This window comes from Cyprinus carpio, chromosome B15, assembly GCF_018340385.1.
Source record: "Cyprinus carpio isolate SPL01 chromosome B15, ASM1834038v1, whole genome shotgun sequence".
Taxonomy (NCBI): Eukaryota; Metazoa; Chordata; class Actinopteri; order Cypriniformes; family Cyprinidae; genus Cyprinus; species Cyprinus carpio.
In genome coordinates, this window is record NC_056611.1 from 3945832 (window position 1) to 3960118 (window position 14287).

The 14287-nt window shown below is 38.0% G+C and overlaps 1 protein-coding gene across 1 annotated transcript; it reads left to right on the forward strand.

The window, feature by feature from the left end:
* Window positions 1–435: 435 nt before the first annotated feature.
* Window positions 436–3198, forward strand: LOC109053554 (P2Y purinoceptor 12-like). The gene is made up of 2 exons (XM_019070935.2): window positions 436–673; window positions 1360–3198. Exon 2 carries the CDS (start codon window positions 1373–1375, stop codon window positions 2423–2425), a length of 1053 nt encoding a protein of 350 aa, XP_018926480.2. The 5' UTR covers window positions 436–673; window positions 1360–1372; the 3' UTR covers window positions 2426–3198.
* Window positions 3199–14287: the final 11089 nt, after the last annotated feature.

The window sequence follows — 14287 nt, forward strand, 5'->3', positions numbered from 1 at the left end:
ATATACAGACTTTTAGCATTATGTTTGAGAATCACCCAAAATGTGCAGTGAGAACAAATCATATATTTGTTCATGACTTGTATAACACGTACTGTGTAATAGTTTTGATGACTTGTTACAGTATGATCATTCTTTGTACTGCCAAAGGATGCCAAATTCCCCAAGGTGAAGTTTTTTTTTTTTTTTTCACAACCTAAAGTTTTTTCTTTTCTTCTTTTTTTCTTGCCACAGTTGTCTTTGGCTGCTCACTGGGTGCTTTCAGACATTAAGGCAGAATTTTCTATAAAGATGCTTTGAAACAATGTAGATTGTTCAAAGCACTACATTTTTGAAAATGAACATTGATGTTATTTAAACACAATTTAAAATTCAAGGTCAAATGTGTTCCACCATTGTTTTTCCAGTGGTTTTTGAGACACAAACGCTGTTTGGCTCAGTCAGCACGAAAGATGTTGAACTAATGCACAATTGATGTAACAGCAGCTTTTAGACCATTTTAAACTTCTCCTTGTATCTGCTTGCCATGGCAGGAAACAAAAAGCAGAAGGGGGAAAGTGAGAATCATTTCCTTTCAGAAAGGCCCTAAAATGAAGCTTGTTTCCTAAAACCATGAAGTGACTCTAAACTTATTCAGAGTAAAACTCATCACAATTTATCTTGGCGTCTTGTTGAGGTAGGTGTTACATTTTGAATAATACAATGACACTTTACTAAAAATGAGTTTCAAAACAAGAATCACAAGATGTTTTACGGTGTGCAGTTATAAATACTGATGTCTTTATATGATTAATACACTCATTAACCTTTTTTCTCTCCACTTCTCTACTTGCTATTTAACATATTTTCATTACAATTACTGGTTATCTCAAATGTTTAATGTTGTACATTACATATGAAATAATAATGTAATTTTGTATAAATATATTAAAAAAATATTATTGATATTGCATTTGGAACGTGAGTATAATGTCTTTAAGTAACATTCTTCTAAAATCACTTCAAATGGATTATTGATCTAAAGCAATGACCTCAACCATAAACACTATCTACTGCAAAAACACTGTAATCCAAGGGAAAAGGCCTTTAAGCTTTTTCTCTCCCATAGAAAATTATAAAACAAATAGCATATGTGTCACAATAGTAATCAGACTTGATTTTCATTGTTATAGACCTGACATAGTGAAACATTTACAGCGTGCTTTAGAAGTAAGATGCCATGATTTTTATGCACAATTCAACAATTACCCCTTTGTATTATACACTTAAACTATGAGTCAAGTATGTGTTAAAAATTGTGGCTGATAATGCCTAAGGTTCTGCTCTTTTAAACATAGCAGTAATGTGTGTTTTCTTTGACAGAAGTTGCGCATCTATGGAGCTCCCGACAGCGCTGGCTCGCCTCACTGACTCCAACCAGACCGTCAAGAATGAGTCATCTGAGGCCTGTTCACGAGATAATTTTCTGAAGATCATCGTGTTGCCTCTTCTCTACACTGTCCTCTTCATCCTGGGTCTGTCACTGAACGGCCTGGCAGCATGGGTGTTCCTCCGAATCCCTAGTAAATCTCACTTCATCATCTATCTGAAGAACATCGTGGTGGCCGACATTATCATGACCCTCACCTTCCCCTTCAAGATCCTCACCGATGCGGAGCTGGCATCTGTCAGCGGGCGTGTGTTCGTCTGCCGCGTGTCAGCCGTGGTCTTCTACATGACTATGTACATCAGCATCCTCTTCTTTGGCTTGATCAGCATCGACCGCTGCAGAAAGACCATGTGGCCCTTTGTGGGCACCAGCCATAGACACCTGCTATACAGAAAGATCCTCTCGGGCTTCATATGGATGTCGCTCTTGGCTCTTTCTCTGCCCAACATAATCCTGACGAGCCGTCCCAGCACTTCTGACCACATTAAATGCAGTGACCTCAAGACAGAGATGGGACTGAAGTGGCACGAGCTGGTCAACTACGTGTGCCAGGTGATCTTTTGGGGGAACCTCGTGACTGTGATAGTATGCTACACGCTCATCTCGAAAGAGCTCTACAAGTCTTACGCCCGCACACAAGCTCAACACCAGGCAACGCCAGGAACGAACACCCCTCAGAAGAACATTCAAGCCAACGTGTTCCTGGTGTTGGCGGTCTTCATTGTTTGCTTCGTTCCCTTCCACTTCGCCCGAGTGCCGTACACCATCAGCCAGACACATGAAAGCACGCAAAATTGCCAGCAGAAGCTGTTTCTCTTCCAGCTGAAGGAGAGCACGCAGTGGCTTTCCTCCCTTAACTCTGTGCTGGATCCTCTCATCTACTTCTTCCTCTGTAAGTCGTTCAGGAGCTCGCTGTTTAACACTATGTGTCTGTCTCCAGGCCGCTGCAGGGCGCTCAGGGAGCTCGGGACAGACTCGCCCAGCCCTTCTCAGATGTGAAGGACACACAGTCTTTCTCTGCTGCTGGAAACACTCTCATCATCTACAGTGATAGTCTTACTGACATCAATATTCTTCTGTGCTTAAACATATTTCGGCGCTTAGAGCTGGGCAGTAACTGATCACATATAATCTTGGTTAATCAGGACTGCGTTTCCCAAAAGCATCGTAAGCTTAAGTACACCGTAGACCCACTGAAACCAATGGAGCTATGATGGAAACGCAGCCCAGATTCCAAAAATTAAGTAGGGCCTACTTGTAATTAGATTAAATTACATTTTACAATACTCATAATCAGATTACAGTTACTGTAAGCTATAGCTATATATTTATTGATTCTCTCGAATTCCACTTTTCCATCTTTTAAATGTTCCTTTCTAAAATAGTCCACTGTTTATATGCTCTCAGAAATTCTTCCAGTTTTGTGAACGTTCACACAGAGATCAGTCGTTAATCATGTGGCTACACTGCATTTGACCACTGGATATACAAAAATCATTTCAGGTTTAATAAGTGTTGAACATTGCATCAACTACTGATCAACACATTATTTTTTATTTGAATTATCACTCTGTAGGTTATTTAACCCTGTATTACTATAGCTTTGGGAGACATTTGTCTTTTTGACACATTAAAATGCACAAATTCACAAAACTTTCTATCACCTGATCCTCTTTCACCTAATATATTTTCTTAACATAATGTTTAATGTGCTTCATCTTTTTAACAACAGTGAATGGAATATATTAATATTTGTATTTTTTATATCAATATGGTATAATATGATGGACAAATTGGATTATGTGTTTTTTTTTTCAATCATTTAGACAAACGCTACAAAAAAAAAGTGTTAATAGGTTAACAGTAAATTACTGGACTATATACAGGGAAAAACTGTAAAAGATCTAACCAGACATTTCATGTGATTTTACAGTAAAATGCTGTTAAATTTTACAGTTTTTAGAAATAAAAAAAGAACAAATCAATGTATAATTTACAGTCAAAAACTGTAAACTGATATTCCCAGAATTCCCTGTGTGACGCTCCACATTTGAAAGTATTTTTGTTTAAATAATCATGTTTTTTAATAGTTTTTTGTTATCAGTTGTACATTTGGGCTTTATGTTACATCTTCTGCTGTTTAATGAAAGTTTATTGAATTGTTTAAGTATCGTGTGTCACCATGATGGGTGTTTTGTGTTTGCATGAATGACTTTGTGCACCTTCTATATATTAATATAAACTTGCTTGTCTGCTTGTGGCGAAGCTACTTGTGAAGAACTTCGATTCTTCATGTGGCTTTCTCCTTTACCACCTGCATTATTATGGTGGTTGTCAGTATGTTAAAGGTACAAAACAGATTTTAATAGCAGTGTGCGTTGTTGAATTTACTGGTTTACATTAAAATTTTCTTGTTTGTAAATACCAGTTTTATACTGTAAAATTTACAGTTTTTGGCCGTAATTGTGTTTACAGTTTTTCTGTATTTTTTACAAAAGTATTCTGGCAACCACAGCTGCCAAAATTATTTTGTAAAAACTACAGACTTTTTTTTACAGTGTATTCTATTTAAATCAATGTGAAAAATGAGATAAGGTCAAAAGTAATCAAAAAGTAGTCTAATTATATTTACCTAAAATGTGTTGTAATAAATTTTTTTTTTTTTTATTTTGGAATCAGTAACGGATTACAATTCGTAAGTAATTTACCCAGCTCTGATCATGCTGTAACAGCTACATTGGTGAATCAAATGTTTTATTTTATGCTTTTCTCCCTTATTCAAACCTGGCTAGTGACTGGCTAGTGGATGTAAGGGTGCCAGCAGACAGTCTAGCTTAAAGTGTACCTAGAAACCTCAGTATCAGTCATTGGGGTAACACTTTATTCAGTCCATTTAGACATTCAAGTAACTTTAAGTAATTTTGCAACTACATGTCAACCAGCAGTCATTAGAACCGTTGCAAGGACTGTGTGAAGTGTGCGACCACGGGGCCTTGTATAATTTGGTGTATTGACAAAGGCCCATGATTTAAAGGGTTTTCAGGGAACAAATAAAAAGAGTAAAATAAATTGAATGTATTGTAATGCATTTGAAATATTTGCAAATAATGTTTATTTTAAAATATGTACACATTCACTCTTGATCATATGTCAAAAATAGCTCTTTTAATGTGTTTTGTGTCGTCACATTAAAACAGATAACATGGATCAGAATGACGTATTTTCAAATTAAATCAAATTGGCAACTTTTGAAAGAGATATTTAGCAGTTAATTAAATTGTTTAGGTAGCCTACCATATAAAATTAAATAATTGGTAAAATGGTTCATACATAATTCACTTCAGACTTGCTTTCTGCTCACTGATCTCCCTCTCTCTCATATATATATATATATATATATATATAGAGAGAGAGAGAGAGAGAGAGAGAGAGAGATCAAAAGTCTTAGGCCATTAGTATTTTCACCAAAAAAAAAAAAAAAAAAAAACAACTAGTTTTTAAGCCTGTTAGTTCTATCTTTTGCTGTAGTTGTGTCAGCAGGAAATAACATTTATTTTGCCATTAACTGTAATAATCCAGTGAGATTTTTGTATGCACAAGGAGTCTGACAACAACCAGTGCTCCACGCAGAGGTCTGATCTCGCCATCATCAGTCTGTCTGGAATGACATGAAGAAACAGAACAAAATGAGACAGACTCAATCCAGAAGAACTGTGGCAACATCTCCAAGACACTTCAAGAAACCAACCTGCAAAGTTACCTGAAAACCCACGCCAGCTGTTGATTTGATTTAGTTAACTGAAGTTAATTGATAAATCAAATCTATTTAAAACATTATTTTTGAAAGCATCCTCAGTTTACAGCATTTTTACACAAGTGCCTAAAACTTTTCACAGTAATGTAGTTTTGCCGGTAGGTTTCTTCAAGCATCTTGGAGACATTGCCACATTTCTTCTGGATTGAGTCCGTCTCAGTTTGTTCTGTTTTTTCATGTCATTCCAGACAGACTGATGATGGTGAGTTCAGACCTCTGCATGGAGCACTAGCTGCTGTCAGACTCCTTGTGCATAGAAAAAAATAATAATAATACATATAAATGTCTTAAAACCATATGAATGATATCACCTATATGGTACACTCTAAAAAATGCTGGGTTAAATATAACCCAATGCTGGGTTAAAAAGGGACCAACCCAACAGTTGGGTTGTTTTGACCCAGCATTTGGCAGAGGTATAAAGTCCAGGGGTCAGAAAGTAAAAGTCCTGCCATATGTTTTATTCCACCCATGAACTCAGCAAGCTGCTTTTAACCAGAGGAGAACCAAGTCATTCCTTTCACATCACAAACGAGTCTCGAGTCAGATCCCAGTCCTCAAAGAGTTAAAGTTAATGAGATAATTAAGTAACTAATTAAATGAAGATTGTGCATTAGTGATGAACACCTGCTGTTAACAATCAGCTTAACAGAAAAAAAGAGAAACACAAGAACTACAACTGACTCCAGGCACAGCCTTGGATGAAATATACTGATTTATTTCTTTTTTTTAAAAGCACACAAGATGCCACCATAACTGTGGTCAAGGTTTGCTTTAATTAGTCTCTTGACCCTTTTAATAACTCAAAGTAGTTGGTTTCTGAGCAATTGCAATATTGTTTCACAGCAAACATTTGTGCATTGCTAAATCAAACCTTGAAGTAGCAGAGTAACTTGTGATTTCTGCTAATAACTCATGGTAAATAAACATCATAAAGCGGTCTCTCTCTTTGGTTTATTGTTCAGGTACTGTATAACTACAAAAAAAAAAAAAACTATTAAACAAATACCACCTTAATGTGTTAATATTGAATGAAAAAAAAAAAGCTATATCAGCTCAGGAATTTAGCCATGAACATTTATCATACTATCCTCAACAGTGGTGACAATAATTTTTCATACTGCAGTGCATGATGGGAGTTTTTACTATGGTGTTACCCAGCATTCATTGCATCATGAAGCATTTTGTTGATTGTCACCATTGTTGAGATTGGTATACTGGTTCTTGATGTCTCTCTGTGTCTAAATAGTATAGTAGTTTTTTTTTTTGGTGTATTATATGTATATATACACACACATATATATACACACATACTTTTTTTTTTATTAATTCACTATATATTTTAGAACAACAGTGTTCTGTAGTTTCACATAGTTCTTAATGCAAAACCTGAACATGTAAATGGAAGCAAGTTTATTTTAAATGAAATCAAGCCATTTCATGAGGCTTGTTTCATCACATATAAAACAGCAAATATCTCATCATTGTAAAACACCACGTGCATTTCTACAGAGAGAGAGATCTAACGCAACAAGTCAAGGGGTCAAGAGCACAACTAAATCAAACACTGATCTCCATGATGGTGGACATCATTTTAACCAATAAAACATCAACATCTGATCCTCTGTAATTTCCAATAACAGCATGTGTTCATCATTAATGCACAATCATCATTAATTAATCACTTATTTATCTCATTAACTTTAACTCTTTGAGGACTTGGGATTTGACTTGAGACTTGTTTGTGACTTGAAAGGAATGACTTGGTTCCTCCTCTGGTGAAATCAGCTGCTGAGTTCATGGATGGAGCAAAAATATGGCAGGACTTTTACTTTCTGACCCCTGGACTACCCACCTCTGGTCAAAATAACCCAACCGCTGGGTCAAAACAACCCAACTGTTGGGTTGGTCCCTTTTTAACCCAGCGTTGGGTTATATTTAACCCAGCATTTTTTAGAGTGTAGATTAGTGTTTCCGCCCTTTCCAAAGTCACTCTTTAATCACATCTTTATTTCTATAGCATTTTATACAATATAGATTGATTTAAATCCACTTCACAGAGATACACAGGAAAATAACAGAATCAATAATGAAACAATCTCAGCTATATAGAATATTTTTTTCTGCTGTAAAGTACCTCTAAAAGACAACAGTGACATTGTTAAGCTCAAGTTAGTTCAGTGCTGATTCAGCTCAGATCAGTAACAGTAAACACACATGTGCGTTTCTGTGTGTGACATAAAAGTATGGCAAAAAGCCAAATATATTCTCATTTCTGTCTGCTGCGCGATTTTTCAAAACATGTAAACATGGTTTTGACTGTTACAGCAGGTTTCTGTTGTCATATGGTCATTCCTTCACAAGAAGAGTGTGGTGTTTTTAACTCTCTCACAGAACACACTCCACACGTGTATAATGAACACTCAAAACCTTCTTTTATTCTCGTTCTTCGCATTACTCTACACCATTTCCCACTAGATCCCCCCAGTGGTCTAGTTCCGCATTACATGTGTTAATAGTAAGCAATTACTATAAATTGAACATCAAGTATTGTATACTTCTCAACACAACAAAGAGCTTCATGAACTTTCTGTTCCAGGGTTGCTGCATATTTTTTAGCATAAAATGTAATGCTTTTTAAGATTGATAAAATCAATTGATAAAATGAATACCATATTTCTACACCAGAGCAAATACACACAAAAGAATCGGAATACATAATGTATTCAAAAAATGAGTTTTCACTAAATTATTTTATGGAAGAATTATATTGAATCATACTGTACATACAGGCCTACACACACAAATAAACAACATTTATTTATTCAACAAGAACTGTAAAATGTGGAGACAGGTCTTCTACGAGCCTTAAAGCTGTGGTTACACAAGACTTTGAGCCTTTGACATTTTGGCCACTGCAATGGCTGGGATGTGATATCAGTAAATACATAAATAGCAAACATTAATTTGTTTCAAAATGTGAATATATCATCTAGTTGTAGCTTTAAAGTTTGTGTTCTTTGAATTCATCAAGAGATCACTCTGTGGGACACATTGATCTTCTATTGGTCATTCATCTTTATGTCATGTGAATACATGGGTCAGATTTCCCCAAATTTTCGAATGCAGTGAAATGTGAAACTGTTTTTGTTTTTCTGCATTCACATGCGTGTGAATGTAAGTCAGTGGAGAAAAGTCTAGTGTGCCTGCCTTTAAACTCAGCAGTGTGAATATGCATTAATCTACAATAATAGGCTTCTGAAAATAATATTTAAGTCTTCTTTCTAGAATATTTAAGCTATTCAAGAATTTTTAAAAGCCTTTCATTTATAAGATGCCCTATGACGTTTTTTAAATACCTGTGGAAACCCTTTGCTCCTCTTTGGTGGAATGAGCTACCAACCTCCATCTGATCTGCTACACCATCACAACTTTCAAGAAACAGCTAAAGACACCTATTCCACAAGCACGTACAATAACTAATCCAAAACCATAAACAAAGACACTATACTAACTCTTATTATTTGTTTGTTTGTTAATTCTTTAAACTCTGCATTGTGTGCTATTAATATTGTTGCTCAAATTGCTTGTGATGTTCCTTGTTTATAAATTGCTTTAAATAAAATATTCTGCTAAATTAAATGGAATTTTATGGTCTGTTCAAGATACAGTAGCACTTCAGAAAAAAATACATATTTTGGTCACACTTTATTTCAAAAACCAATACCCATTATTAACTAACTATTAGCTAGCTAACTATGACTTTTCTCTCAATAAACTCCTAATTTGCTGCTTATTAATTTAAGCTCTGCGGACCCGGATACAGGTCCAAATCACGTTAAAAATGTTTATGCTTAATTTGCATAGCTTTCCTTATATGGTATTAGCCCATATATGGGTTCATTTGAAAGCTTAGTCTCTTCTTTACAAAGAATTCCTTTTGGTTTTATGATACATAAAGCAGGAAAATTAAGCTTAGATATGAATTTGTCCCACACACAAATTTCTGCCTAACTGTAGGAATTTTTTTTTTATATGTGTGTTTATTTTATATATTTTTCACAGAACAGTCAAGTCATATATCACAAGAAAGATCTCATTCTCAGGAATTTCATTATGTAGATCATTTCATTCTGTGACAATCACTAATCAAATTATCTTCAATAGAATCGCGGTGTGAAATTTGTTACCTCTGAGCAAACTTTCGTATGGGTCACATTCCTACTTGTACTACTGCTTCAGTCAGCTGCAAAGAGCCACAAATACTTTATATTATCTTTTAGATTATGATCTCTTTTTTCAAACGAGACCATTTTCATGTTTCTGTCTGCTTCCATCTGTGAAATATGTAGGCTGCATCTGAAAACTCTAAAATGCTGCCTCCAAGGCAGGAAGGCATCAAGGCACGTTCGAATCCAAATTCTGCTTTACTTCCTGTCTCCGGAGGGTACCTTCTTCTGATCGAATTTTGAAGGCAGCATAGATGTATCCTTTGCTGCCTTTGATATCCCAAAATCCTGTGCGTTCCATTCCATAATGGTGGTCAGTTTGTGTGTAAATGTATATTTCTGACTAACTTTTTAGCATTAATATGTGCTTTATAACTATTTATAAGGAGACAATATGCTAGTAATATGCATGCTAAAAAGCAACTAGTTAATAGTGAGAATTGGTCTCTAACATGATGTTACCAATATTTTTCATTAATAATTATACAACTGAAGAATTCCTCTTCATATAAAGCTGAAGACATTCCATTCCCATTTGCTTGATCTCCGTATGTATGTCTGTTGAAGAAACCTGGAAGTTTAGCACATGAACAATATTTTCCCTTCTTTACTATATTTTTCCACCAGAACTGAGTGCAAAAACTTTTTTGCACCATGCAGGGTTAAAAATAATTGTGCAAAACTGGCTAGAAATTAATTATGTTTTATTTGAAAAATCTGATATTTCATTTTGTGCACATCTACCAGCTGTACATTTATAGGACCTATATGCAGCAATGTTCAAATAGTACCTAATAGTAACAGAAAGAAAGTTCCCCTTCAGGAACTCGAGCTGCGTCGGAAAAACGCTATGGGAACGCCCTTCAGCGTGACCAGCTCTGAATAACATGTGTAATCAGTCCCATGAATGGGCGTGACGTCATAGGCGGGTGACGTAGCGACCAGGAAGCTATAAAAGCACGTGAGGTGGAACGAGCGTCAGCTTTCTGTCATTCAGCGAAGCTCTGTGTGTGGTCAGTTACCATTACGTGTCTGTCAGTCTTATTTACTGTTGTCTGTCTTAGAAAGTTGCACAAGCAAAACATGGCAAGAAAGGCTGATAGTAAGACAAAGCATTTGGGCGAAAGTGGATCGCGTTTCAAGCTGTGTGTTCCTCCCTGCTCTCGCTACATCACGAGCGGGGATACACACAGTTTTGTGCGTGGTCTGCTTGGGAAGCGGAGCACGCAGAGTCGGCTCTCGAGGGAGCCGACTGTCCGCACTGTGAACAGCTTCCCCTGCGTACGCTTCGCTCTCGGAGGGCTCTCTTTGAGGTGGGAGCTTTCTCGAGCGTTCCTCGCGGTGCTGGCCCTGCTTTCGCCGAGGCAGAGCGGCAGCTGCACTCGTGGGGATCGCAATTGGATCTGGTAGAGGGAATGCAGACGGGCGAGTCCCTATCTTCGTCCTCACCTGCCAGATCCAGCGTTCGCTCTCTGGGATCGGAAGCGTGCTTCGGCGCTACTTCCCCCCGGGAAGCGGACGCGGCGCTCCGCCTGTCTGCCTCCGAGGAGGTGGATGAGGAGAGCGTCGATGAATCGCCCTGTCAGTCACCACAGTATGAGGAGTTGTTGGAGGTGATAACTCACGCGGTAGCCAAGTTAAACATCGATTGGCCCGCCGAGAAAAAAGCCGAACCGCAAAAGAGTAAATTAGATGAGCGGTTTTTACTCCTCCACGCCGGAGCCTGCCTTTTTTCCCCGATCTCCACACCGAGGTGTCGAGATTGTGGGCGAAACCATTCTCGTCCCGTTTATTTGTCCCCACCTCCAATTATTATGGCAATGTGGCACAGTTAGATGAGCATGGATATAAAGTGATGCCCCGGGTAGAACAGACGCTTGCGAGCTATCTGTCTCCCGACGCGGCATCATCATTAAAGGCGCCGGTCTTGCCTTCCAAGCCGCTGCGAACTACATCAGCGCTGATTGGCAAGGGGTACGCGGCGGGCAGCAGGTCAGGCTGGCTCATGTCTGCATACGATGTCTGTGTTACAGGCATACCAGGCTGATATCTGCTAAAAGAGCTAGATGAAGGCGAGGAAGTTAAAGAGGAAAATATTTCTGAGTTAAGGAAGACTGCTGATTTTAGCTCTGCGCGCCACCAAGGAGGACCGCCCGTGCTATTGGGCGGTCCATGGCAGCCCTGGTGGCGGCAGAAAGACATCTGTAGTTGACCCTGTCTGATTTTAAAAGATAAAGACAGGGTCTTCCTTATGGACGCCCCGCTTGCGCCTTCTGGTCTGTTCGGCGACGCCGTCAATTCCGTTGTCGACAGATACCAGGAGGCTCGTAAACAGCGGCGGCGTTCCAAGCGGTTCCTCCCTCGCCGTTTTCTAGCTCAGGGGGCTGCTGGGCGGGAGCAGCCCCGGCCGTGGTACCAGCTCATACAGAGAGGTGCAAAAAGTGAGCGTCGCCTCTCGTGCTCCCCCGCAATGGGACCGAGGTCGGTGGCGCTCTAAGCAGGAGGCTTCTAAGACGAGGCCCGATCTGAGGGTCGTGCTTCAGTCCAGGAAGCCCTCGACAAAGTGTTCCTGACAATCAACATCAAAAAGCAGGATCGCTGAGGGTGACCCCTACTGGGGAAGAGCGGGGGTGCACCGCATTACACGGTGCCCGTCTCTCCTCAGAGCCCTCAAAAGCAGCTAGTTCAGTTGTTTCCTGCCGGTCCTCCGCTTCAGGGCACCGAGCTAGCAGCTCAAAGTACATCAGAGACCAGTCTCGAGAGACTGGTTCCCTTAGTAGACTATTTAGCAGCGTGGAAGCTACTGCCAAATGTGTCTCGTTGGGTCCTGCAGACTGTAGGGAAAGGTTATCGAATTCAATTCGGCGCTCCGCCGCCACCTTTCAACGGGGTCTTTCCCACACTAGTGGGCCCCGAGCAGGATCTGATATTGGAACAAGAAGTAAATACTCTCTTAACCCTCTGGAGTCGATTAACGCGTATACGCGTTTTGGGGTATTTTCTCCTGATAACCCCGAAAATAACTTAAATTACACTTTCAGTTTTGATCGTACAGGTAAGAGCAATATATCAATCGAATTTGTAAAGGGTCTACTTTTTTTTGTATACAGACATAATAACAACAAAACTTTGTGCACTTATAAAATAAAGATAACAAACAAGGAGTGCTGTCTGCAGCCTTTGTCTGCGCTGATCTTCAGATACAAATGCGTCATTAAAATGAACTGTAACTCAGTGAATACTCAACGAAGAGACATGAGAGAGATATCTATAGAAAGCCTGACATGTCTACTTTTAAACTAAACAAGTGCTGCTGAAAACAAATATTCTGTGATAAAGTAATCCATATGAAAACACGCGATGTCCGTTTTTCACGTCTCCCTTCATTATCTTCTAATGCGACCACGCCCCCGCGCCGAGCGCGCTTTTGAGATTCAAATGTTTCACTGAAGCGCGCGGGCTTTTGAATACGCCCACACAACAGAAGACAACGCAGCGAGACTATTCTTCAAGTTTTTTTTTATTTTACTGTTTGCTTCGCGATGAGAGGAATAAGACATAATTCACCCCAAAAAGATGTGATGTGGTTGAGGATTTGAGATTTGGATTTCCTCAGAAAAAAAGAATGAAGCACTTTATTTCAGCAGAGATCATAAACATGAGTAAGTCTCTTTTTTATTTATTTATATACTTGTACCTTTCACATAACGTGTAAACATTTTACTAGTTAGACTTTTTCCAAAGACTTTTTTCCAAACTATAATTCCTGACTAAATGTATAATCAAGTGAAATATTATGAAGTTTTCAATAACAATATACACTACTATACCATTCAAAAGCTTGATGTAAATAATATAAATGTAACAATAAATGTAACTGTAACAAATGTAACAATCATTGCTGTTGCTTTCAATTTATCCCCCCTAAAAAACCTAGAAAAAAATATTCTCAGCTCTTTTCAACATTAATAATATAATAATAATAATATATATAATAATAATGATAATAATAACAATAAATGTTTTTTTTGTAGAAAATAAGATTGTTTAAAAGGATTTCTGAAGGATTGTGTGGACTGGAGTAATGATGCAAAAAATTCAGTTTGAAAGTCAGCTTTGATTTTTCCTAATAAACTGTTTAACTGCTATGCACTCACAAGTGAGTATTAAATTATGTTGTGGGATAATTAAATATATTCTAAATAAACTACAAACATAAAATTATATAGATTTATTTTGTCCTCACATTTCTTTCTTGTAACTCATCCCTCTCATTGTGACACAGCTGACTGAATGGCTCATTATGCAGCTCCTTATGCAGGCCTTTGTCTTCTCAGGTGTGAATTCATGATAGTTGACGCCTACTCGCATATGACTTTTTACCAACAAAAAGTGTCTTAGAAAAATTTAAATCATATATATGTTTTCAGTGGAAGTGAGTAAACAAGATGATTTTCACATCATTTAGAAAAAAAAAAATTCTAGGCTACAAGCTCCAGTTCTCCAAAATTCCTGGGAACCAATTTTCTGTATGTTTTTATTGCCTTATTCAAGTGATTTAACAGTTTTTTAGTTTTTTCACATAACCACGCATAACATTTTTTTTCTCAAAAACACAATCATGTACAGACACTGCTGCTCACATATTATTATAGCCTAGTTTTGTGGCTGCTATTACAGTGAGATTAGACTTTAGCCATTTAGATATTTATAAGAAACTGAAAAAAGCACAAATGTCAGGGCATGACAAAACTTCTCCAGGCCCCAAAAATACCCTTAGACTCCAGAGGGTTTTTTAAGGTGGTGTTCGAGGTGGTC